Source organism: Danio rerio, chromosome 2 (assembly GCF_049306965.1).
Source record: "Danio rerio strain Tuebingen ecotype United States chromosome 2, GRCz12tu, whole genome shotgun sequence".
NCBI lineage: Eukaryota > Metazoa > Chordata > Actinopteri > Cypriniformes > Danionidae > Danio > Danio rerio.
In genome coordinates this window covers 6,640,123-6,652,740 of record NC_133177.1, presented here as the reverse complement: position 1 = coordinate 6,652,740, position 12,618 = coordinate 6,640,123, and the positions used below count along the sequence as shown (strand labels likewise).

Genomic DNA, 12,618 nt, shown 5'->3' with positions numbered 1-12,618 from the left:
ATTTTAAGATGTGCGAACAACAGAATTTTCACACACCTGCAGCGTTTCCAACAACAAAAACAGAATATATGTCTACTAAATAAACATAATAAAATAGTAGGGCCGCCCTCAATATTTTCCCTTAAATTACAAATTTAGATTAGGCTACAGAAATATTAGGCTGCGAAAACACTGACTGAATCATTTTTAAATAACCAGCATAGACTGTTTTTTCAGATTAAGTTTTTTTTCTCCCGACAAATAGAAATAGTCAACATAGCAGGCCTATACATCGAATCGATTGGTCCACACAAAATAAACATTTAATTAATGCTCCTCTGTAATTCGTTTATCACAAACCTCTGTCAACATTTTCAATACAAGTTGTTATTTTAAAGATAATGTTTTGATTTTTCCTGCACATGTGCTTTTATTTTCTCCGTCTCAGTCTCCGTGAGTTCATGAGTAAACATTACCCATTTCATAATGTTTTGTTCATCACAAAACATTAACCCATTTTCATAAACCCTATTAAGTTCAAATACAAAATAGTATTGTGTAATTTGTAATACATGTATTAATAATACTGCCCATCCCTGGTAGTAGTAGTAGTAGAAGTAGTAATGGTTGAAGTAGTAGTAGTAGCAGTAGTAGTGGCGGTGTTGGTTGTGGTTGTAGTAGTAGAAGAAGAAGTTGTAGTTGTTGGAGCTGTTGTGCTAACTGTAGTTGTGGCGGTGGTTGTGGTAGTAGTAGTTGTTGTTGTTGAAGTAATAGTAGTATTAATGGTTGAAGTACTAGTTGTTTAAGTAGTAGTAGTAGAAAAAGAAGTTGTAGTTGTTGTAGTGCTAGCAGTAGTAGTCGTGGTGGTGGTGGTAGTAGTTGTTGTTAAAGTCGTAGTAGTAATGGTAGAAGTAGTATTTGTAGTGGTTGTAGGGCTAGCTGTAGTAGTGGCATTGTTTTTTGTGGTAGTAGTAATGGTTGAAGTAATAGTAGAAGAAGTTTTAGTTGTTGTGATTGTAATGCTAGCAGTAGTAGTGGCGGTGGTGGTAGTAGTAGCAGTTGTTGTTGATGTAATAGAAGTAGTAATGGTCGAAGTAGTCGTAGAAGGAGGACAAGTTGTAGTTGTTGTAGCTGTTGTGCTAACAGTAATAGTTGTGGTGGTAGTAGTTGTTGTTGAAGTAAAAGTAGTAGTAATGGTTGAAGTAGTAGTAGAAAAAGAAGTTGTAGTTGTAGTGCTAGCATTAGTAGTGGTGGTGGTAGTAGTAGCAGTTGTTCTGGTTGAAGTAATAGAAGTAGTAATGGTTGAAGTAGTCGGTGAAGAAGAACAAGTTGTAGTTGTTGTAGCTGTAGTGCTAACAGTAATAGTGGTGGTGGTGTTAGTTGTTGTTGAAGTAGTAGAAAAAGAAGTTGTAGTTGTTGTAATTGTAGTGCTAGCAGTAGTAGTAGTCATCGTCGTAGTAGAAGTAGTTGTTGTTGAAGTCGTAGTAGTAGTGATGGTTGAAGTAGTAGTTGTTTAAGTTGTAGTAGTAGAAGTTTGATGTTGTAATTGTAATGCTAGCAGTAGTAGTGGCGTTGCTAGTGGTAGTAGTAGTTGTTGTTGTTAAAGTAATATAAATAGTAATGGTTGAAGTAGTAGAAAAAGAAGTTGTAGTTGTTGTAATTATAGTTCTAGCAGTAGTAGTAGTCATCGTCGTAGTAGAAGTAATTGTTGTTGAAGTCGTAGTAGTAGTGATGGTTGAAGTAGTAGTTAAGTTGTAGTAGTAGAAGTTGTAATTGTAATGCTAGCAGTAGTAGTGGCGGTGCTAGTGGTAGTAGTAGTTGTTGTTGTTGAAGTAATAGAAATAGTAATGGTTGAAGTAGTAGTAGAAAAAGAAGTTGTAGTTGTAATTGTAGGGCTAGCAGTAGTTGTCGTCGTCGTAGAACTAGTTGTTGTTGAAGTCGTAGTAGCAGTGATGGTTGAAGTAGTAGTTGTTTAAGTTGTAGTAGTAGAAGTTGTAGTTGTAATTGTAATGCTAGCAGTAGTAGTGGCGGTGCTAGTGGTAGTAGTAGTTGTTGTTGTTGAAGTAATAGAAATAGTAATGGTTGAAGTAGTAGTAGAAAAAGAAGTTGTAGTTGTTGTAATTGTAGTGCTAGCAGTAGTAGTAGTCTTCATAGTAGTAGAAGTAGTTGTTGAAGTCGTAGTAGTAGTGATGGTTGAAGTAGTAGTTAAGTTGTAGTAGTAGAGAAAGTTGTAATTGTAATGCTAGCAGTAGTAGTGGCGGTGCTAGTGGTAGTAGTAATTGTTGTTGTTGAAGTAATAGAAATAGTAATGGTTGAAGTAGTAGTTAAGTTGTTGTAGTAGAAGTAGTTGTAATTGTAATGCTAGCAGTAGTAGTGGCGGTGCTAGTGGTAGTAGTAGTTGTTGTTGAAGTAATAGAAGTAGTAATGGTTGAAGTAGTAGTAGAAGAAGAAGTTGTTGTTGTAGTGCTAGCAGTCGTAGTGGTGGTGGTGGTGGTGGTGGTAGTAGTAATAGTAGTAATGGTTGAAGTAATAGTTGTTTATGTAGTAGTAGTCTTAATGAAAAGCAGCAGAATGACTCATTTTCAAACCCTTTGCTAGTTGTTGTTTTTCAAGATCTAAGGTGAATCTGCTGCTTCTTTTAATAGCATGGCAATAAATGTCACAATAAATGGTGTTTAAACTCACATTGGTAGCATTTGACACTGAACAAAGCACGTAAGTATTAGTTTTGCTGCAACTTTGCAGAACTAGAAACGGTTTCTAAATTAGAAATATTATGTGTTGCTGTCTCAGATGGTCAGATAAAAACTCCTTTTAACATAGAAAAGATACATTTTATCTCATGTAATCAGTAACACATGTAATGGTTTTTTTGAGGTGTTTTACCCTGCATATTCATAAAGTGTGGTGTATTTGTTATGATGTTGCACTTTTGATGTTTTCATTTCTTTGCCTCTAGAGAGTACCATGAGGCGAGGGAGAAGTTTGGTAAAATATCCCGCCAGGTGAAGGGTCTGGATGCGTTCATCCATCAGTTATCTAAGATCATGACCACCAGGCACAACGTTTACGCTGAAATGAGAATGTAAGTTTTATTCTTCGTTACAGGATTGTCTGGTTCTGATAAATGTTAGTTAACTCACTGACGACGTCAGTTTGTTTGGATTGGGTGAAAAAAAAGTTTAGCCACACCCCTCCAAACAATAGTTTTTGTGAGTGAAAGATGAGAGGAGGAGTGCAAGAATAAAACCCTACCTCAGTATTCACTTCAGTGGGAAATATCTTACACTGAATTTAAAATCCGCAGCAGCTTCTGGTGACTGTTGCTTTACATTCATATGAGATTGTTCTCCCTGTCCCCATTTTCAAAAGAGGGCGGAGCTACAAATGCCTTTCTGCGTTCTAAAACTCGACATTCATAAGACCTCTTAGTCGCTGACATTAGCCCCTTTCACACATACACACCTTTCCGGAAAATTACCGCCAATTTTCCGGAATGGTGTGTATGTGTGAACAGGCCCTTTTTGAAAATACCGGTAAATTTGTTCTGGCTATTTTCCGGAAAGAGAAGTTGTAACATTACTGGTAATTTGCCGGAATGCTGCGCTGTGTGAACGCAGAAGGAAGATTCCCTGAAAGAGTGCGTGCACGTCTAGAACGTGCTGACGTGAGACGTCTGCTTTAGCCAATCAGAACAGTCAGACGCATTCACGTCCGCACGGTTTATGAGAATAAAAGCCTTTAAATATTTTTTCAGACACATTTAGCTGCTAGAAATTAGTCAGATAATGCTTATATGTTCATCTTAATGCCAACCGTGTAATTAATTATCGATAAGATGCTTATGGTAAGCCGTTGTTTGTTTACTTTCAAGCTTTGCATGTGCCCGTGAAACAGCCCATGAGCGCCAGCACACACGCATATCATGTAAATCTCGACATGCGAAAGTGTTTCTCTATATGTTTTCATCGAAGTTGTTCACAATACTGATCCATCCACAGAGTTTGTGATGCAGTCAAATGTTTACAAATACAAGCGCAGCCATTTAGAGCTCATTTCTGGTTAATGATGTCAGAATTTACCGGTATTTTGGAATGGATGTGTGAATGCTCTTTTCTGGAAAATTTCCGTAACGTTCTCGCCTGAGTGAACAGCACTTTTTTGAATTTACCGGTAAAGTCGTTCCGGAAATTTTCCATATATTTACCGGTATCACTGTGTGAAAGGGGCTTTTATCTTCAACAGGTACAGTGTAAAAACTAGCGGATGGCTGCTTTTCACTTAGGGCTATCTATGCTAATAAGGTAGAGCAGGGGTGCTCAATCCTGTTCCTTGAGATCTACCTTCCTGCAGATTTCAGTTGCAACCCTTATCAAACACACCTGTCTGTAATTATCAAGTGGATTTCAGGTCCTAATTAATTGGTTCAGGTGGGTTTGATCAGGGTAGGAGCTAAACTGTACAGGAAGGTAGATCTCCAGGAACAGGATTGAGCACCCCTGAGGTAGAGATTGTCACTAATGGGTGGGGCTTTTCCCTCTGATGACACGTACAAAGGGAGAATGTCAATCAGTGTTTCTGCAGACTTTTTTTATTTAGTGTGATTATAAAAGCTAGAATTAATTAACTTTTACCATTAGAGACTGGATGTATTCACACACTGTTGCTACACAACTTTGTGTAAATCCCTTATAAAAGTGATTTAAGCATAATAGGTCCACTTTAATGCTAATACACTAAATTTAGAGTCATTAAATGCTTATGTTAAAGCAATAGTTCACCCAAAACTAAAGTTTTACTTATTTAATTTACTTCCTGAAAACCTGTAACCATTGACTTCCATAGTGGGATAAACAACTATGGGTAACAGGTTTCCATCATTTTTTTTGGCTATCAAGGTGTGTTTGTTTGTGTTTTCAGGTATCTATCTGTACGCTGCAAATACAACTTTCACTCGATGCTGTCTCAGAGAGGATATAAAGGGAAGATGATCTTTGACCACAAGAATGAGATTCTCTCCATATCAGTAAGGATTCATCACTGAAGTAGCTTTTTTCTCCATGACTTAAATGTGTTATGTGTAGATGCATTATTATATTTAAATCTTTTAATATCCTGAATGTCTTTGGGGTTGGTGTTTTAGAATAGATGTTGTAACTAGGGATGGGTATCGTTAAGGTTTTATTGGTATTACTACTTTTATTGATACCACTTATCGGTTCGGTACTTTAATGGTTCTCTTATCGGTACTTTTTGTAGTGTTTTTTTTTATGAAAAAAAGCAAAATACAACTTAAATAGAATTAAAAACACTTTATTTTATTATTAAGTTTTTAATGTAAAATGAAATGAAACGTATAATTGTTAAAATAAATATTTTTTTCCTGTAAAAGAATGTACAATGATTTAAGTGTGAAGAGTGAATGGTTTTTAACCATTCTTCTGAAGAAAAATCAACATTTTCTGACAGAAGTCGGGATCTCTTTATTATGCTCCTTTCAGTTGAAAAAAAATACTAGGATTGCCCTCAATATCCCGAGAACTGTGAAGGCTTTTATACATGACACGCTCGCCGGAAACACAAGCATTTCTCATGTGAGATTGTTAACTGTGCGGATAAATATCAAATATCGCAAATTAGAAAAGGTTGGTCAGTTAAATTATGCTACTATAAATACGTGCTTCTCAAAGTGGGTGTTGGGAGCCCCCGAGGGTCGCATGATAATGAAAGGGAGGGGGGTCGCCTGGTGATTTCCAAAAAATCTATTTATTTTTATTAAACCATAAGAATTACCATCTTTTATCCATAACCTACTGAAGAGAAAAAATAGTTGTTTATAGTTACTATATACTTTATAGTTACTATAGTAGCTTATAGTTACTAGTTCTGTTGGATTGCGACCCCTGGGGTGATTACATTATATTAAAGATGCAGCAATAGTGTCATATGCGGCAGATTGATTTTATAACACCAGGTTAAACTTTCTGGCCCATTTACAGCACTTGCATACATTAAAAAATTAAACGAAGAATAGACTTGGGTCTATTGGTGTGTGTGCGCCATCACATGCAAGGTTTTTGTATTTATAACCACCTCAGAGGATATTGGGGGTCATTTTGGGGGTCGCAGGCAGAAAAGCTTGGGAACCCCTGCTTTAAATAAAGTTTATTCAGCAATAATTCTCCAGAACTGATAGCAGATCCTTAAAATGGCTTGAGCCCTTAAAATCATCCCAAATTCTCAAATTTGAAACTTAAATATATTTTGAGAAAATGAAGGGTGAGTAAATGATGACAGATTTTAAATTTTTGGGTGAATTTACAATCATATTTTATAATTATAAATTGTGGTCTTTTTGCACCCTTGACACAATGCTTTTTTTTTTTTTTCGTGATGATGATTATGTGTTTTTTTCCCTTCAGGTTCAGCCAGGAGAGGGTGGGAAGGCTGATCTGAGTGACATGCGTTCGCTATCTGGAGGAGAGCGTTCGTTTTCCACCGTGTGCTTCGTCCTGTCACTGTGGGAAATTGCTGAAGTTCCTTTCCGTGCCTTGGATGAGTTTGATGTCTATATGGTACAAAAAAACAAAAATAACCTGGTTAGACTGTATCTCGCACAGCAAGTGTGTATTGTGTGAAGACTTGTATTCTTTAGAACAGTGGTTCTCAATTCCAGACCCCCCATCCTGCACATTTTGTATGTCTCACTTACTCGACACACAAGGATCAGTTCAGGAATCTCTCCTTTAACGAGCTGATGATCTGAATCAGGTGTGTTAAAGAGCCATGACACCCCCCACTTTCAGTTCAGGTTCACCTTAGATTTTTTTCAAAAGATGCATCATTATGGGCGTGGAGCTCCGAGCAAAGGGCAGGGGTGGGCGTGGCCAGTGGAGGAGGCGAGGAGGGGAGCGAACAACTGGTTGTCAGTCGGCTCACAAAATTGATGACCCATGATTTAATAGTTTACAAAGTTAAAATGCAAAGAAATAAACAGTAATTTAAATGCTACATTTGTTATTCGTAATTTGATATACAGATAACCACAATTTATATCATTATAAAGATAATCGTGTTCATATAAACACTATAAATGAGGACTTCTCCCTCAATCTCCGGGTCTGAATCATAGGTTTGAATGCAGGCTCAGTGCAGCAGGTCTCTTGCCCTGTCTATTTTAACCATTAGCACTGCTGGTAATCTAGAGGATTTAGGCGAACACAGCAGCACGGCGATGTGTCGAAATGGGAACGAACTCCTGATAAAAGACAAAGTCTGCCATTTTCCAAGTCTCGTACTGCTCTCCTGACAAAAATGCTTGCTGCACATAAACAGCTTTGTTGTATCGCCCCTGACAACATTGATGGGGAAAACATGCAACAAACCCCGTGGTTCATGGAAACAAACACAAACGACCCTTCATTAACGGCTAAATACTGTGGGTCGTGGAAACACAGTAACAAAGCTGGACACACCCACTTTCCTGAATTTTTTTAAACTAGAGGTGTGAAAACAACCTGCTGAGACATGGGGGTTTCATAGCCCTTTAAGAAAAAAATGCAACATTATAACCGTTTTAAGCTTAGATTTAGAACAAAGCCATCAATCTATATATTTACTTAGGCCCCGTTTACACTATTACGTTTTAGTTTTAAAACGGCATTTTAGAATGAAAACGATCCACGTCCACACTAGCGTTTCACCCAGCATTTCTGAACAACTCTCCATCTACACCACACCAATGAAAACACACATCACGTGACACACACACACACTGGCATGCGCTGTAGCATATCTAGCCAGGATCTACCGCTAGATCTAATCTCACTATATTTGTTAAACATGATATTTAATTTATCTTGTTGTCTTTATCTAAAGACATATTCCCCGGCTTTGGTCTTTTACATCTATTATTGTTCTCAGGTAACATGTTTTGGCTGAGCTTTGATATTAGTTAATAGTTAATGTAACCATGTACATTCTGTATATTGACTGATTGCTTGCCTTTATTTCCCATAATTAGGGCCTGACGGAGTCTGCGAACGTTTTTTGCTATTTCTGCAGAGAATTTTGGTAAAAGTCTGCGGATTTCTGCGGAATTTTTTTGGGAGTATCATAACTAAAACCTTAATATATGAAATAAAAAATAATATTTTATCTATAACTTTTATTTAATGTTTAAAATGGAAACCCAATTAGATTTACTTTATTTGGTAAATAAAGCAAGTTTGTCATATAATATCTCTAGTAAAAGACAGAAAATATTACTGTACAAACTGCATTGTACATAAATCAGATGAACATTTTCACATTAGTCAATAATATTACTGAAATTAATAAAAAAAAACTGAATAAATATAGATTTACACACATTTACTCAAGTAAATAAACAGAGTTAATGATGGGCTAAAAATCTGCACGCGCAGATTCCAGGTGGCCCTACCCATAATGTATAAAAATGTATAAACTTATTGTACATTATAATTTTATTATGACCATTATTGATTATTAAATTAGATTTTCAGCAAAAGAGAGGGTATGTTTCGTATTTTTACTGAGAAAGAAAGAAGGCAGTGATGTTAATGGCTAAGTTTTGTTATAAATATGCATACAATAAAGATGACGCTCGTATATGCAGCACGACGCCTCAACATTTCTGCTGTCTGTTAAGTTGGTAATATCAAAATGAAACTAGCAGGTCCTTATATTATGTTTTCATTTTATTGTTAAGAAAGTGAAACAACGTACGTAGCCAGGGTGATGTGAATGAGGTTATAAAGTACACTGTTCCCTTCGAAGATTTACCCAACATGTTCTCGGGAGTCTGTTTTCCATATTAAATTTGCGAAGTCTGAACTTAGAAGGAGAGGGTGCAGAACTTTAACTGTGTGTGAGCTACTTAATATTGAGGAAAAGCCCCAATCAGAGAGGCAAATGTCTGCAGCCCCACCTCCGTTTTCAGATGTCTCTGTTTTCCCCCCATCCACACTGGATGGAGCAGCAGTGTTTTAGAATGAAAACGGCCTCTTCAGCGTTTTAAAAACACTCTCTTTTTCGGCGCTCGAAAACTCCGGCGTAGTGTGGACGGATGGCGTAACTGTAGCAAAACTTATTAGTTTTAATACGAAAGCGCATTAGTGTAAACGGGGCCTTAATTAGAATCAGAATTTCAATCAGAATTTACTCTGTTGAACACAAAAGAAGATGTTTTTGATAGGGTTTGTAGTCAAACGATTGTTAACTACAACTGTTTGACTGAAACCTTATCGAAAACACAGACTTCTATATTGTTGATGTCCTACTATGGAAGTTAATGGCTGCAGCCAACTGTCTGCATTCCAGCATTCCTAAAAAAAAATCCTATTTGTTGATAAACAGGAGAAAGAAACTCTTGTTTCGAAAAACATGTGGCCGAGCAAATCAGGAGTCATTTTCATTTTTGGGTGAACCATCCGTTTAAGAGTCGAGAGCATTGTGGGAATACAAAAATGTGTTTGTCATGGCTACTAACGAGAATCAGGTGACTAAAGTGTGTGTTTCTTCCAGGACATGGTGAACCGGAGGATTTCTATGGACATGATGCTGAAGATCGCAGCCAGCCAGCGCTACAGACAGTTCATTTTCCTCACACCGCAGAACATGAGGTAAAGCTTATGGAAATTTACACTACACAGATTCGAATGTTAGAAGATTCATGAAACACGTGTTAATATAGGAGCTCATTTGTGCTTGTAATAGACAAAGATGAAGCATCAAGCGTGAGTGATTTACTTGTTAATTCAATACAAAGATGTGAATAGACATGCTGTGGCGCGATTCGCACACTTTTTTGAGTATTTCTGCAGTACTGTAAAACACAAGCCTAAACAAAAAACCTAGAAAGGGTTTCACTATTATGCTCACCTCAAGGTTGACATTTGCCTGGAGTTGCTCATATGTTTCATGTCCAAGAATGAAGATAAATGTTCTTTGACTCCTAACAAAAGAGTTTTTCCATTTCTTTTTTCCAGTTCGCTTCCAATAAACAGCCTGATCCGCGTCCTGCGACTAAACGACCCAGAACGTGGCCATTCTGCTCTTCCTTTTAGCCAGAGGAACCCAGAGTGATGTTTCTGACCATCTGATTTGTATGAGGCAAACCCAATAACGCGCACACACACACAAACAACCCAAAGCGACATCAAGGCTCTGTTATGAAGGCTGCATATTCATATTACCTTTGATATAAGAGGCAGGCTTTTGTATTAATCCAGAATTTAAATTCAAGTATGCTTTAGTGCTGTTTAACGATTAACACTGAGTAATTGCGTACAAAATATTATGTTTGTGTTTACATTATATGCCTCCATATACTGGTTATGTATATATAAATGTGCAAACGTATATGTAGTTAAAAATATTTATGTATATGTATGTATTTATTTGTTTGTATAAACATAAATATACTTTATATACATGAATGTGTGCACATTTATTTATACATATATATGTGAGTGTGTGTGTGTTTATACATATATATACATACATATATATGTGTGCGTATGTGTATGTGTGTGTGTGTGTATATATATATATATATATATATATATATATATATATATATATATATATATATATATACACACACACACACACAGATGCCGACTTTTATCTTGTATTTGATTTAGGTATTATTAATTGTTAAACAGCACTAATAAAACAAATGTTTTCAGAATGTGGTTTAGATCTTTGCACTTTATCAAATCTTTAGATCTTTGCACTTTGATCTCTATTGCAAAAATGTTTACAGGCGTTTCTTTTCCAAACGTGTCATTTTAAAGTGTTCGTTTCTAGTCTAAATAGTTATTAAAAACCAAAATGTCACATCCTGTTTAGCACTTTACATTTTCCTAATACAGTAGTTTTTATATTTTCTTATATCAATGCGATTGCAATGTTATTTGCATTTATATTTGGTTAAATATGTCACTTATTGACTGGTGATTGTTTAATGTTAATGTTTTAATTACAATTTTCAATCTTTCACTGTTTTATTTTTTCCATTGGGTGTTTAAAAAAATAAATTCAGTTGTTTCCTAGTTCAAACTAAAAAAAAAGCATCTGTGGCTTGATTTGGTTTGATTCAATGTGTGCTGTTAATGGGTTAACAGAACATGAAAGGTTGAATTAGGGCTGGGCGATATTGCCAAAAAATACATCACAATATCGTGTTTCATATCATTCGGGATCGATAATTAATGAATATTTTTTAACAATACATTTAGGGAGATTAAGTCAAAAACAAAAATATTTAAGCAAAATATCTGATAATAATAAAATAAACACAAGTGTTAAAGAGACTCTTAAACTTGATATATAAAAGTTTACAAAGTGTGTGCAATGGTAAGGTGCGAATAATAATGATACAGTAAACCTCATACTCTGTCAACAACACAAATTATAAGAATCAAATCTGAGCTGTCAAGTAAAGGAACCAACCATCAGTATTTAAAAACATACTGCAACATTACAATTATGAAGTTAAATGACTACATTACCCCTATGCTTTCAGATGGGGTGCTAGTGGCTGGGATGCACAAGAAAAGAAACCCAAAAGCCACTCTGGCCACAACCTGACATCCTTTTTTATTTACAATCTCCTCACTGCTGCTGAACTGCACTCATTTTCACATGTGTTGTCATTCTGACCTGGAGTGACAAGCGTGCGCATGGATTCCTTGACTAATTACTATGGACTTTCCGCTCGTGATCCCCTGGTGTCTCTCGTTACTAGGTGACCATCAAGTGTTTTCTCAGAGGATGACAAACGGAAATCCATTGCTGCAGCTCCGATACAAATTTATGGAGAACAGTAAAAAGCACTGCAGTGTTTGGGTGCGCTGTGTTTGTATGAGGTAATTATTACTGAAATGTGTATATTCCATTGAAAGTTTGAAGCAGATTGGTTAGCATTAATTACAAAAATCATGGTGCGCTCGCCGCATTCGTAAAAGTTCAGATGTTTTTCAACTAGGTGCGCCTGGAAAATGGGGGCGGTTCACATGCACATGCAAGCTGCATGCCTCCATTGGAAATGACAAACTTACACCCAAGCTTATTAGCATTCCTTCTAAAGCACCCGCTCAGCAGCCACATTAAAATAAAACTATAGTCTTCACATCGAATCTTTTTTTTTTTTTTTTATCGATATTGACATTGGTGTTCAGTCAAGAAATATCGATACAGATTTTATCGCCCAGCCCTAGGTTGAAAAATGTTAAAAGAAATCACACTACTGATGATCCAACCCAGGCACGTGCACACATAGGGCTCAACTTGTGCAGTGCACATGCCCTTTTTAGTTTTGGATAGAAAGTGCCCTTCCAAAATGATCAAAAGTGCCCCGGCGACACATTCCGCCCTTCAGTAGCCACGCGACAACACCGCTCTTGAGTACGCACAAACCCCACCCCCGGGTTTTACAATACGCGCGCGACAACACCGCTCTTCAGTACGCGCGCGACAACAACAAACCCCCCCCTTCAAAAAAATTTATCCTGCACATGCCCTTAAGACAGTCTCTACACGGGCCTGATCCAACCGGTCATTTACTTGTTAGTCATTGCCTGAGGTTGCTGTTTTTGTGCTTAGAACAAGTTT

General features: G+C 36.7%; 1 protein-coding gene across 2 annotated transcripts in view; it reads left to right on the top strand.

The window, feature by feature from the left end:
- The window catches only part of si:dkey-119f1.1, a 136,501-nt gene extending 125,659 nt beyond the window's left edge, over positions 1–10,842 (top strand). The window contains exons 23-27 of one of the 2 annotated variants that reach the window (XM_005163235.6): positions 2,939–3,064; positions 4,900–5,005; positions 6,402–6,554; positions 9,526–9,623; positions 9,990–10,842. In XM_005163235.6, coding sequence (XP_005163292.1) covers positions 2,939–3,064; positions 4,900–5,005; positions 6,402–6,554; positions 9,526–9,623; positions 9,990–10,086 — 580 coding nt within the window. In that variant the 3' untranslated portion in view covers positions 10,087–10,842. The remainder of the gene's footprint in view (positions 1–2,938; positions 3,065–4,899; positions 5,006–6,401; positions 6,555–9,525; positions 9,624–9,989) is intronic. The other variant, NM_001128334.1, reaches the window with a different exon arrangement.
- Positions 10,843–12,618: the final 1,776 nt, after the last annotated feature.